The sequence below is a fragment of the Peromyscus eremicus genome, chromosome 4 (genome assembly GCF_949786415.1).
Source record: "Peromyscus eremicus chromosome 4, PerEre_H2_v1, whole genome shotgun sequence".
NCBI classification, from domain to species: domain Eukaryota; kingdom Metazoa; phylum Chordata; class Mammalia; order Rodentia; family Cricetidae; genus Peromyscus; species Peromyscus eremicus.
The window spans coordinates 122,920,422-122,935,087 of NC_081419.1; the positions used below are offsets into that span (position 1 = coordinate 122,920,422).

At 40.5% G+C, this 14,666-nt stretch overlaps 1 protein-coding gene across 1 annotated transcript; it reads left to right on the forward strand.

The window, feature by feature from the left end:
* The first annotated feature begins 204 nt into the window (after nucleotides 1-204).
* LOC131908611 (cystatin-S-like) lies at nucleotides 205-5,256 on the forward strand. Its single transcript, XM_059259647.1, has 3 exons — nucleotides 205-435; nucleotides 3,945-4,058; nucleotides 5,173-5,256. The coding sequence occupies exons 1-3, from the start codon at nucleotides 205-207 to the stop codon at nucleotides 5,254-5,256; spliced, it is 429 nt and encodes a 142-aa protein (XP_059115630.1).
* The last annotated feature ends 9,410 nt before the right edge of the window (nucleotides 5,257-14,666 follow it).

Here is a 14,666-nt window from a genome sequence, read left to right on the forward strand (position 1 = left end):
AAGATAAAGGAACTATAGAGGGAGAGGAGCAAAAGGAAAAGGAGGGGCAAATGTCACAGAGCATGGGACACTGGCAAGGAGCCCATGCAGGATAAGAGGGCAGGATAAAAGAGCAGCTCATTTCCATGCTGTACTCACTATCTCATCCAGACTCACTTCAGCTACAAATCAAGTCTTGGATCTACTTCCAAGTCTAGGAAAACCATGGCCTGTCTGCTGCATGCTCCACTACTCCTGCTGACAACTCTCATGGTGGCTGTGAACCTGAACCTGAACCCTGTGCTGGGTAAAACACTGCTGGGTGGCGTAGAGGAATCCAGTATGCAGGAAGAGGGGGCCCCAGAAGCACTGGACTATGCTGTCAACAAGTACAATGAAAACAACAATGACTTGCATCTGAGCCGTGTTGTAGAAGTAGAAAGAGTCCAAAAACAGGTATGTGATCCTTGAAGTGAAGGAGCCTGAATTTGTCACTTAGAGGGACGTACATGTTGCCTTAATCCAGCATTGACTCCTCTCTGCTGTACCACTCCTGAATGTAGTACACTGTGATTTGCCACCAGTGAACTGAGGTGGACATAATGGCAGTATCCATAAGCCACTGCCTCACATTACGCCTTGTCCTAAGATTTGCTGTTATCTGTAGCAAGATTTTTAGTTATCTGAAGCTCTTGTAGATGGTATTTCCCAATGTCAAATATTCTCTGTTAGGCTGTTTTAAACATTAGAGACATGCTGAAGGTATGGACGTGTGTGTTTCCTACTTAATAGCCCAGCCACATTCTAAAAGACACTACAAGTCAGCATTCTCTAACAGGATGAAAGTCATGTCATCAGGCTTCTGGAACCTTGAGTCAGTGTCAACATAAAATTAAGTAAGCATAAAAAAGGATAAATCTTTACCACAGCTCCCTTCTCTGCATGATCTTTTTGTGTTTTTCATTTAATTCTTACTCTGTCTATGTGAAAATGTTAAGAACATCCAAATCTGTAGCCCAGAGCCTGCCTGTCAATCCATTGTCTCATTTCACTATTACATTTTAATCAGTTGGCTATAGCTTCTTTTTTCTCTCAATCCCATGCATATATAGGTGAGTAGATCTGTAAATATTTTGAAAGCAAACTGTTTAGTGTAGATTCTTCCAAGATTTTTTAAATTTGACCAATTTTACAAATTTAAATAATTTTTTATTCTTGTGTATTTCACATTGTGCATATTGATCCCACTCATCTCCCAGTCCCTTCCTATCTGCTCTCTAGCCTTGCAACTGTAACCCCAAGTTAAAGAATAAGTGTGCTCTTATGAGTCATCTATATTTTCAACATATTTTAACTGAGAAATTGATAATTGAGTATTAAGAAATCTGTCCTTTAAGTTTGTGTGATGGCTTTTCCAGAGCTGATTGGATCATGGGGATCATGAGAGTCCTCTGACCTAATCACTGGAGACCTGTATTTCTGACCGTGTCTTTCTTTGGCTCCTTCTATGCCCTTTACTTGGTTACCTGTCAACTTGTTAGCTTCATGCTTCTCCAGACCTTCTTTACCATGATGGAATAGCAACTCTGAAATCTTGAACAATGCATAAAATCAAATCCCTACAAGAGCTCATTCATCCAGGTATTTGTGAGTATTCAGTAACCTCCTAAGTAATGTTAGAGGATTGCATGCCATTAGGTGTGTGAATCTCATTTCAGTGACATGAGAAAGAATGAGATTAACTTCTGGGTTCATAGAATGCTAAATTCCTCATTTGCTCTCACCTTTTACTTCTCTACAGTTCTGACAAATTGAGTCTTAGCTGCCCTGTCGAAAAAAGAGCTAGAGGTATTTAACTGAAAATGTAAGACATGCTGAAGAGTTTCACACTCAAAAGATATTAACAGTCACACTGAAGGAATTGACAATACAGGATTGTACTCTTTTGTATTGAAACATTCTTTGAGTGAAGCATTCCATTATCTCTGTCCACATAGGATGAATCTGGATAAAAGAAAGGAAAAGATTATTTGTTTTGAATGAGATCCAGATAGACTTTAGTCATGAGCTCCACAGTTCACTCAGTGTACCACTGCCGGAGGCCACTACAGCCTTGACAACTAGTATTTAACAAGTATTTAATGACTCTTTGTTGGGGAGCCCCCACTAGGCAAAGACCCTGGGTAGGTCAACCTACCAGATGAATAACTACCTGTAGTCAGAGGGTTTCTCCATTCTGCCCTGCCCAATAATCACTCAGAAGTTTATATTAATTATAACTGCTCAGCCATTAGCTTAGGCTTATTACTGACTAGCTCTTACACTTAAATTAACCCATAATTCTTATCTATGTTTAGCCATGTGGCTTGTTCTCTTTTCTCAGTTCTGCCTTGTCATCTTGCTTCCTCTGTGTCTGGCTGGCAACTCCTGACTCAGCTCTTCCTCTTCCCAGAATTCATCTCTTCACCTCACCCTGCCTATACTTCCTGCCTAGCTACTGCAACCAGTGTTTTATTTATCAACCAATCAGAGCAACAGATACTCACAGCATACAGAATGACATCCCACAGCAACTGTCTGTTGGGGATCCCACCTGGCAAAGTCTTGGAGTTACTGACCATTAGTGACCAGTTGCTCCTGTCTGTGACTTTCTCAAGTGCCACCACTATATCTCCCTAACAAGAACAGCTGTGGGGTTCTTTCCATAGCCTGTTGGTGGTGTGTTTTACACTTTTGGGGCATAGAACATGTCTGTGATTTGTCAGTAGGATGACTTCTTATAAATTGTGTAAATTTGGTGAATAAAATGTACTTTCTTAGCCAGGCCTTTAGCTAAGACTTCAGCAAATTCAAAATAGACTAAATTGCCCTGGAGACAAAGTGCTCAAGGTCAAGTTTTCAAGTGGCTGACAAGGTCAGGCATGAAAAACTTCAGTGTCAGGTTTTTGCTTGCAAAACAAGCCTGATAACAGTTAAAGACACAACTCACTGTCTCAATAATTGACTTTCTGCACGTATTTCTAACCTCATTTTTATGTTATAAAATTCAAGGTACAGCTTACTAACTATTTATGCAGGGTAGAAGAATATATCTTAAGATTTGGGAAACTCTCTAGGTCACTGTCATTGCTATGTGTCTTTCTGCCTGCTTCATAGACTGTGCATCAGGGAATCTGGCTGACACCAAAGCTTTGCCCTCATTATGGTTGGCATGGCTTTTCAAGCCTGAGGGGAAAACCATGTGAATTCTTAAGTGTTAATAAAATGCCTCTGTCTCCATTGTTTACTTAAGAAACGTAATATGATCTTCAACATGCAGCTCTTATATTGGCTGGAATTTTTTCTGTGAAGAAGAAATTTTATGAGATACAGTAATAAATAAAGTTACCTTCAGAAGGTGTGAGCTGTTTTTTTCCTAAAGAGTTTTTCAGAAAAATAAGAATTTGTCCTAATCTCTGGTTACTCTGAGGTCTTCTTTTTTCCCTGCCCTGGAGCAGATCATGGGAGCTGACCTGGAACAGTCTTCTTTATACCATGATGGCTTTTTCTTGACCTCTGTGCTGCAGCTTAAAGTTGTCACTGTCCCATAGCTCTGAGACATCAAGTGTGCTCAGAGCATCCCTTCATTACTGAACAGAATATGTTGCCTGCCTCCATCTGGTCAAACTCCTCAGAGTTTCCTACTCTTCCCAAGTACTTAGAAAATTCAGCACTCTGGTCCTGTCTCATTTATTACCAACTATATACACTTGTGAGTCTTGCCCAGAAGAAAACAAGACACAAGAGCTAGCTGCAGCTGCCCCTCTTGGCAGTGTAGCTTATGTGGTGTATGAGTGATATTGGTGTCAGGTCATGAATGCAGGCATCCATGAATCCTCACCAAATCTCCTGACTCTACAATGTGAAAGAACTGCATATGAAGGTCAGCCTGGTGTTGAAAGAGAGTCATTGTTTTCCCTCTACAGGTTGTGGCTGGAACAAATTTCCGGTTTGATGTGATCCTGGGCCAAACCACATGTATGAAGCACCAGGCTGACTTGACCAACTGTCCTTTAATTGAGCAGGCTGATCAGCAAGAGGTATGGACATGATACATATCCTAGACATATTGTGCACTCAGGACAGTTAGTTTGTGAAATAATAATGTTATATTTATAATGTTATAATTATTTTGTTATAATTATATAATTATACAATGTTATAATTGTATAATTATAACATTATAAAAGTTTGTGAAAGTATATATCAGATCATGTCTACAAATGTGCAGGTGTGTGAATACATTAAATAAGTGTGTGTTTGTATGTATATATGTGTGTTTGTGTGCATATTTGTACACTGAGTTATGGGAGAGTGCTTTTCCTCATACAAAGACAAAGTTGGAAAAATGCTTATGTGGCATAGCCATGTTTTGAGATGTGAATGTATTTGTATGTATGAAGAGAGTATGGTTATTTGTAAATTGATATAGGGATTATTAGGAATATATAAGCCCAATGGTTAAGGTATATGTATACACATTAAAATTTTGAGTTGTTCTTAGGATTGTAGTGTGAATTAAGTACAATGAGAATATTTCTGAACGCTTTGGGTATGTTACATGCTGGATAGGAGCAGACAGCCTCAGGTGTCCTTTTCTATTGATGGAAAAAGCTCTATGCAGTCCCAAGCTGATCTTCTGTCTGGATCTCCCTGAAATGAAGCCATCCAGCGCTTCCCCTTTCATCCAATGATTTTCCATGATAGAAGTCTTCTTGAGATAGAGTGACTCTGTATATAACTGCAGTTCCTCATTATGCTGCTTTTCCCCCATGTAGTTAGTGTTGAAGACTTTCTGCGTCCCAAGCCCCAGATTCATCATTGTTGTCTCTGGTACTGGAGCAGAGGGGGTGCAGCTTACTGAATCTGTCCCCCTTTCCTGACCTCTAAGGTCCTTGCATGAGTCATGAGCTACTCTTTAAAGGTTGTTTTGTCAAAGAGATGTGAAACCCTGTGAGCCTAAGATGTATACATATGTCTTATTTTAGATGAACACTGATGGTTCTGGCTGAGTGTCATTGGACTTGGCAGAGGTTTTGGGTGATGGGTGGTGTCTTACTTGCTTCATTCCCGCTCCCACCTGACACTTCTGGCTGCACATCTTCTTCTTAGTGGTAACCATCACTGATTAACCTTCTCTCTTCATTTTTGCAGAGAGAATTCTGTTCTTTTGAGGTCTACGTTGTGCCCTGGGAGAACCAGATGTCCCTGACAGCTTCCAGCTGCCACAAAATATAAGTTCCTGCCAAACAATACTGTGCAGATTACACACCTCTCTGGCAGAGCCTCATCACTGTCATGGATGACTTGGCCTTTGGGGGTGTATCTCGGATCACCTGCATTAAGTTCCATATTAGATTAGGCTGCTTTGGGTAGGTTCTCACACCCTAGCAGCCATTCTGTATTCTTTTCTCTTTCCCCTGCAAATGGTCTGCTGCATACCTCATTTGTGCTTGCTTATTCTTTGCTCAATAAAAGAGTCTCACTAGCTCCTTTTGAGTGGCTCGTGTCTCAGGATATGTCAAGTGGGGTGATGGGAAGGTAGTTAATGTTGTTTCACATACACATGTGTAAATCAGAGCAACACATGCTCTCATTGTAATATGGAGATAACAAAGTACAGGTAGTAACTGGAAGTCAATTATGTTGACACAGTGGCCACTAGCAGAGGGGTGGGTGATAGTGGAGTAGTATTGCAGCCCCTGAACCTGAGCTTCACTCAAAACCAGATTTAGACAGTAAGGTATGTGTCATGTCTATCAATAATACTGATGACCCTGCCTAAGGAGTAGAGTCACATAATGAACGTGGGCTTCTTTCTTCAGATTCCAAAAAATCCATATGTGACGAAACATAGATTCTATTTCTGTCAGGAAATGTTTTGGGACCTGTAAGAAGCAGAGACTAAAACTGTGTGCTTATTTCTTTGCATGTTCATGTATGTGTGTTACTCATTAATAAAACACTAACTAGAATCCAACAAAGGGTGAAATAATCCAGAACCCTTCAAAGCCCATACAAATACATATTCTAGACTGATGTGACTCTATGGGAGAGAAAGATGACTAGATGATTACAGTTCTTCTCACTTCTGGTATAGCACAAGATATTATGAGCAGGTTCAGTTTGAAGGTGTGTGCAAATGATAAATGGACTCTCACTATACCAAACTACAATCTACTAGGGAGGCTTTTTTAATGAATAGCATCTTTATGCAACCATGTTTCAGTAGAAGAGTAACATCTTACTGTCTGTTAATAATAAGAGAGTTTGTCACTCAGAGAAATAAAAAGGAAACTGTTTGAATTTATTCCTGCAAGGCCTAGCATCAGCCTTGAATGGCATGCACCCCGATTGAGGAAGAGACCAGTTTTAAACACTGAGGATATAACCCCCCCCTTTTCTGTAATAATCAGGAAGCACAGTCTTACTTGTCATCTCTGGCTTATCTATTGCTCTGTTATGCATTTTTCTGTTTTTCTTATCAAAAATTGTGTTGGTTCCTCTCTAAGTTTTACATCCTCGTGTTTATTTTTAAATATTTTCATGTGCATATCCTTGGAGACATGCAGGGCTATAATTTTCTAATCTATAATTCTAGTTTGGATATGTATAGGTTGTAGCTCAACAGAGTTTATGTGTGTATGTGTGTACATCACAGTAAAGTTTGGTTGTGTGCAAGTGTTCATCTCAGCAGCTTTTGGTTGGGTGGGGATAGCTCCACTAGCTGACTTGAGCGAGGATCGAGTGTTTTATATTCATTTGTAGGTAGACTTTAGAGTAATTAATTTTCCCGCTGCCCATTATTCCCTGAACTCTGGCCCTGGTGTGACACTGATTGTTTTCATGTTCACTCTTCTTAGAAACAACCTCTCAGCAGTGGACTAATTGAGGCCTGCTTCCATTAGCTCAGGAGAAAAAGGTACTTGTTCACTCTGTATAGTATGCAGGTTGATCATTGACATTCTTCTCAATCTCAACACATTTCCAGACCCAGAAATAATCTATTTCTACAATTCATTCAGAATTCTTCCTTCACAGGATAAAAGGAATTTGGGTACTTCAAACACAGGGATGTTTCAAACCAAAAGAAAACTTTGTAATGACTACTCAGTAAGTCTGACTTTTCAAGGGATTATATTTTAGTGTGTTACTGACCCTTGTATGTCATATTTTAAATTAGAAAAGGGATCCCAATAACTATGGTGAAGCACACGGTGAATGACCAGGGGAGATGGGTTCTAGGTTTTCCCTGTGGATTCAGGAATGAGTCCATGATTCCTATCATGTCTGGTTTCATATCTGGAAATGAGACTCACCTAAACCATTGTGAATATTGCTTGAAGATTCTATTATAGTTTTTATATCCCTGCCTGAAATGTGCCAGAATGATGCAACTTAAAGAAGGATTTGTCTTATGTATTTATTTGGGTTTCAGAGGTAGGAGTCATAATGATAAATAAGGTGTAAGAGAGCACAGAATCTCTCAGCATTGTCATAAGGAAGCATAGAACAAGGCATACAAAGAGGGGCCAGAGCAATATATTGCCCCCAAAAAAAACACAGGTCCCCAGTGACATATTTCTCCAAGTATCTCCACCACCCATCACTTGTTATCTTTTGATAATGACACAAAGCTTTATATGTGATCACCTGGTTTTGTCAGAGCATTCTGATGATAATCATCACCCAATCGGCTCTGTTAAATCCATCTCACAAAGGATACATGTAGGTTTTTATAAAAATCTCTTAATCATTTCTTACTCCATCTTTAGTGAATATCTAGTGCTGTGGGATGGTCTGTATGTCAAGTGTGTTGCTGATTGGTCAGTAAATAAATCACTGATTGGCCATTGGCTAGGCAGGAAGTATAGGTGGGACAAGGAAAAGAATTCTGGGAAGTGGAAGGCGGAGAGAGGGGGACACTGCCAGCCGCCATCAGGACAAGGAAGATGTAAAGTACTGGTAAGCCACAAGCCATGTGGCAAAGTAAAGATTAATAGAAATGGGCTAAATATAAGAGTAAGAGCTAGACAATGACAGGCCTGAGCTAATGGCCAAGCAGTTTAAATAATATAAGAGTTTGTGTGTTTATTTTGTAAGTGGGCTCTGGAACTGGCGGGACTTGGTGGCGGGAGCTGGAGAGAAATTCTCCAGCAACAAATGGCGTCCAACGTGGTGGCAAGAGTTTCCACCTAAAAACTGAGAAAAAAGATTCTAAAACGGAGCTAAAAACAGTTCCTAATTGTCTCTCTCAAATAAGCGGCAGCTGCCGGTTTGAGCTACTGGCGGGTTCCTAGTGTGCGCTCTCGACCTGCAGTATGGTGGGAATGAGGCCTCTGCAAGTAGCACATTAAACTGTGTGATGAATTTAGCCTTTGCTAGTACAAAACAAAAAAAAGAGGTTTCTGGGCTACACGCTACTTTGGTAAAAGTGTAGACCCACTATTTCTGAGAGTCATGGCTCCCAGAGCTGGCGGAAAGCAGACCGCCGCCATGTTGGGAAGCTGAAGTGGGCGGAGCCAGCAGCCACTGCGCCATTTCAGGCTTAGAAGGCTGCAGTTTAAAAGCAATAGGCTCAAGCTAATATAAAAAAATAAGCCACGTAAAGATGACTACCACACAGAGAATCTGGATTATGTTCTCTTTGATATTCGTAACTGAAGAAAAACATTTGATTACAAAAGCTGTTGAATTATGCCAAAATGTGTATTTTAAAGGTACCTTGACTTCAAAGTTTGGATGTAAGGATATGTTGCTTTGGAAAAGAGTCTCTTTTGTTTCCACAGAAAGCCAGAGACTATGGATTTGTTCCAGATTAAGATACATCAGGTTTGACCAGCCAAGACCCCCTGAAAGGTCTCCAATGACACCATGGCCCAGATGACTCAACATCCAGAATGGTTCCAAGGCAACTGGCTCAGATGATACAGCCTCATGGACTACTCCATGATCCTAAAATTTTCTTCGTGTCCCCATAAGATACAGCGCCCCCCTCCAGCAGGAAGTAGTAAGAGAAGCTACGCCCAAATTCCCAAATATACCAAGCTGGCTTTAGAGATGGAATTGGCTCACTCCCCCTCTAAACCCAGACATATTGCTCAAAAAAAAAAAAAAATGGTTAAGAGATTCTTGTGTCCCAAATCAGAAGAGCCCTCTGGTGTGGGACAGAGAAAAAACAATATTTTTATTTAAAGCAGGTTGATTATAAATACAATCTCTTTCTAAAGAAAAAAAGGGGATAGTTTAGATATGATAGGATGAAAGGGTAGATTAATGAACCTACTTTTAAAGAGTAACAACTTGTTTAAAATGTTTTACATCGCTATAGATTTTAGTTTATTGATACAAATTTAAACTTAATTTTGTTATACTGTATATATATTTCTATTCTTGTTTGAGGTATTATGTTTATGTAACTCATTTAAAATTGTAATGGATAATTAAAAAATAGATTAATAGTTAGTCATCTATGATAATATTTGTAGCCATGTTAGTTAAGTCTTCTAGGTATACATAGATATATTTCAGATAGATAGGTAGTCTTCAAACACTTCAAAGACCTACAGAATATGGCATTTAAAATGTTTTAAAAATTTAGACTTTCTGGACAGTGAGACATGTCTGCTCCTGACAGCACCGATTTACTTCAGAGAGGAGGATGGGCATCGAAGACACTCCATACGGAGTTTATCTTCACCTTGACAAAAATAGCCATTTGGGCAAGAAACTGTTCTTGCCTGGACTGCCTGATCAACTGGACATGCAGGACCCATACAAAGGTGACCACTGAACTTTGCTTGACAAAATGGTCCTTCAGGTTCCTGCTTTGCAGAGAAAACTGCCAGACATTCTACAGGACACAGAGAAAAGTGAATAAGAGACTCTAGGCCTGTGGGCTGAAGACAGATGCCCCAACTTTACAAGAGAACTATGAATGACTGTCCAGGCTGCCATCTGTCTCTGTCTACCCTACAAGACTCCTAAAAGTTGCTTATATCCTTCTCCATTTCTCAGGTAGTAATATATCCTTCTGAGGTCTTTGATGTGGTTAAAGACTAGATACTTACAATTTTCCTTAGTTATAATAAAAGATAAGTTAGATATAAAACCTTAAACTTACAAATATAAGATAGATAGGATCTCTTCTTTAATATTGTAACTGTAATTCTTGCTTGATAATTGTTTTGTTATATGTAATTTTACTATGTTAAAGTTAAAACCTTCCTTTTTAAGAAAAGAAAAGGGGAAGTGCTGTGGGATGGTCTGTATGTCAAGTGTGTTGCTGATTGGTCAGTAAATAAATCACTGATTGGCCATTGGCTAGGCAGGAAGTATAGGTGGGACAAGGAAAAGAATTCTGGGAAGTGGAAGGCGGAGAGAGGGGGACACTGCCAGCCGCCATCAGGACAAGGAAGATGTAAAGTACCGGTAAGCCACAAGCCATGTGGCAAAGTAAAGATTAATAGAAATGGGCTAAATATAAGAGTAAGAGCTAGACAATGACAGGCCTGAGCTAATGGCCAAGCAGTTTAAATAATATAAGAGTTTGTGTGTTTATTTTGTAAGTGGGCTCTGGAACTGGCGGGACTTGGTGGCGGGAGCTGGAGAGAAATTCTCCAGCAACAATCTAGATTCATTATCATGTGTTTCCTCTAAGTTAATTAGCATGCTTGAACAGTACATGGGGCAGCAAGGATAATAGAACCTATAAAAACATGTTAGAATTAAGGGGAAACAGGTGCAGCAGGAAGAACTGTGCTGGTCTTAACTAATTGCACCTTTATTTAAAGTAGGAAAGAGCTCTTCACTCAGTGTATAATGGGGCACTGTTGTATCTGTGTCAGTGTTAGTACATATCACCTTTCAGCATGTGTTGTGACTCTTCCAGAGATGGCTAGAAAATAAGACTCAGAAGTAGGATGAAGGCATGTGAGTCTATATTGTAACCTTCTTCCAAGACTGACCATGGGGACAGTAACCCTTGGAGGAGCGTCATTCCCAGTTCTCTTCCTTGCTGATAATACCTTTAGTTCTGGAGAGTTAATACCACAGTTTGGAGTCCAGATATATTTCAGGATTTATCATGCTCAGAGTCAGGGAGGAGTACCTAGATGCTGGTAGCAATGAACATATCAGTGGTACAGCAGATGGCAATTGAAGTTCAGGTATCAATCTACCAAGAGGAAAATCTCAGAATGCTCAATCTCATTTTAAGGCAAGGTCATGAGACTCCAGACTCCAGAATGTATTTTTCTTCTATTGTGTCCCTGTATTCTTGCTGCTATTGTGTACATGGTATAGGGAGTCTCTCACTGCCTATATTTTAATGTGTTCATCTCATGAATATATTCCATCTACTGGGCACATTTATATCTGTATATAGTCAAGAAGATGATTTCTTCTTAAGCTGTATAATTTTGATGAATACTGCAGACATGAAAATAGTGAGAGAAGCAAATACTTTCTATCTCTTTCAATTGTGTGCACATTGGCCTGCTTCTGCCTCTAGGATTCTGGCTTGTTCAATTTCCTTCTATGACTCCCCAGCAATTAGAAGTTTCATGAGGATGTAAGCTGAAATAAACTTTTTCCTAGAAGCTCACACACAGAGGGAATGGGGAGAGTGATAACATGCCAGAAGTTCCTTTTTGTATCAAGATACATATGACTCTATGAAGCAATAATGATTTTTACTTGCTCACAGTTATACCACTATACACAGTTGCTGTATGCTTGGGTTTCAGGGAGGCTCAACTGGAGAGCACTTTATGCCTGTTTTTATCAGATCACATTTTAGATGACAGCTGCTATGGTGGACACTTGGGAGCATGATATGACCTGATTCCGACAGAGGGCACTCACCTGTACTCATTGAGTAAGAGTTCAACTGGGGCTCTTACCTGGAACATATCTGTGTAAGCTTTAAAATACGGCAGCCTTGATGGTGGTTGACTCACAAGGGGATGCATTTGCCTTGGAAGTCACCAACCTCCTTTCTCTGAGAGGTGGAATATAGAGTAAAAAAGGCCAGTGAAAAAAAACCATGGGCATGAGACTACAGCCAAAAAAACACATCCTGCACCTAACCAATTCAGAAATTGAAAACCAAAAAATCCCAGAGCTTAAAAACCAACCAAACTCTGAGTTTATTTCAGACTCAGGAATTGAAACCCTACCAGTTCCCACACTGAATATCTCTACCTTGGAAAGCTCTATACCTAAGAATTCCTATGTAAGCCCTGTACTAGTTCAGTTTGGAGCTGCCATTTTCCACACTGGCAGATAGGAAGCATGATTCTAGTTAGTCTTATCAACTGAAGCCTAGACTCAGATATTGAGGGTGAAAGATCAGAGAATCAGAGCATCCAGCCACTAGAGACTGATATCTCAGATCAATTAAGGTCTGAGATCCTGTCTCTACCCACCTTATGTTCCTGTCTCCAGCTCCCTAGTGCTGGCATTAAAGGTGTGCACCACCACTGCTTCTCTTTTAGACTGGTTCAATCTTATGTAGCCCAGGGTGGCCTTGAACTCCTGATCTTCCTGCTTCCTCCTCCCAAGTGCTGGGATTAAAGGTGTGTGCCACTACTGCCTGGCCTCTATGGTTAACTAGTGGCTAGCTCCGCCCTCTGATCTCCAGGCGAGCTTTATTTGTCAGAACACATATATCATACAACACAGTTAGAAACCACTCTTCTGGATTCTTCCCTCGCAATAAATATTTTGAGTGAGATTTGTTGTAATGACTTTCTTTCACCAGATCAGAACAGAGCAGAGATGTAGCAATTTTTGCCAGAGCAGAGCAGACCTGCTACAGCTCTGTGGAAACTCCCTACGCAGAATAGAGCTGTATGGCTCTCACAGGAGTGGAGCAAAGCAGGAGAAGAGCAGCATAGGAACACTTTGACTGGGGAAACTTTTCCTTGCTGGTGAAGCTGAGCAGAGCTGTAACGTTTCTCCAGATCACGGTGAAGCAGAGCTGTGACAGCCCAGCTAGGGAAATCCTCCCCTAATGGAGCAGAGTTGTTACACTTACATTAGGGAACCTTTCCAGGCGCAAGGACTGTGACACTTTGCTGGGGAAACTGACCCCACTGGAGCAGCAGTAGGTAATTCTGGGATTCTGACTGCCAGGATGCCTTTCCCTTCTGAGCAGTAGGTAACCCTTGGCTTCTGACTGCGTGGACACTTTTCCTCTCATAGCTGTAACACTTGCAGGTATTCCTTGACTTCTGACTACCAGGACACCTTTCCCTTCAGAGTTGTAATATTTGCATGGAACATTCACTAGACAATATAAATTATGGGAAAAAGACTCAAGTCCTGCATCTCAAAGATAAGAATGCTAGAGATTTTCAAAACCAGGTCATAAAAATACTTCCCTATATAATGACATCAATGAAAATAATCTAACTTGTACTCAGTGGTTTCTCTCAATTGCACATTGTTGTTTGTGTTAAGGTTACTATTATGAAATAGGCATCTATATCTTAATATGTAAAGTAAATTAATGTAAAAGTGAAATATGTAGACAGAACGCACATGGTCTTAGCTGCTTTCCCAGGAGACATGTTGGCAATGACAATTGGACTTGCAGCTTCTAGTTCATGTGTTTCACCCCGAGTTCAAGAGTCCAGGATCTAGGAACCCAAAGCAAATGTTTCTCTGAGGGTCTGTGGCTTGAGACAGCCCCTGAGTAAGGAATGTATAGTATCAATATCAACTGTTAGCAACTAGATGTCTTGCCCAGGCACTTTTATAACAACAGAGCAGAGAATGGATGGAATTATCAGATGGCATCTCAGTCATCCCAGTATGTCCCCACAGCATAGGATGTATGGATATAGGTATTTCTTTGCTCTGGATTATGTCACCCTGCCTTGGATGCTGCAGGAATTTTATTTATGTGTTAGTTACATGGACGTACTTATTTTATTCATTTTGTGTACAGAACTGGAAAATAGAGGAATTTTCAAATATGTATTTCCTGGAGACCTGAGGTGTGGAGGTCATCACCTCTATTTGGTGACTTAGGCATATGTACATAGGTAATAGCTCTTCATGTTATCTAGTACACAATCTACATACTTTATGTAAGTCTCCTTTGTAAGGTAGCAGCTGATGATACAGAGCATCAGGACAGGCCTCTACCTTTGATGTCCCTCTGCATGGAGCTATTTCATCTGCCCAATGGCTTCCCAACACCCTTTAGGTCTTTGACAACTCTGAGTCCTCTATATCACAAAGACAGCAGAATCGCTGCAATATCCATTGGGATGGAAGCCCAGAAACAACAATACTACCACATTACTCCACTTGGTCTGAGATAAGAGCAACTCAGAAGGAGCTGGTGAAGGTTTTTATTAGCTATTAGTGAGCAGAAGGGCAGCCAGCCCCTTAGTTATGAGAGCCTACCTTTATTAGGGTCACTACTGGGCTGCTAGTGCGGGCAGCTGAGTGCATCCCTCAGGGCAGGAGCATCCATCTGAGTGATGAGGCACTACACAGAGGGCTTCAAGTCTACACAGCAGAACCTGATAGAATTTTTGACTTTGTGACAGCTAGAGCTTTTCAGGGGCTTGTGATTTATCCAGGCTACAGTGTAGGTCTGAAAGGAGAATGTCTGTGTCTGCAAAAGTAAATAT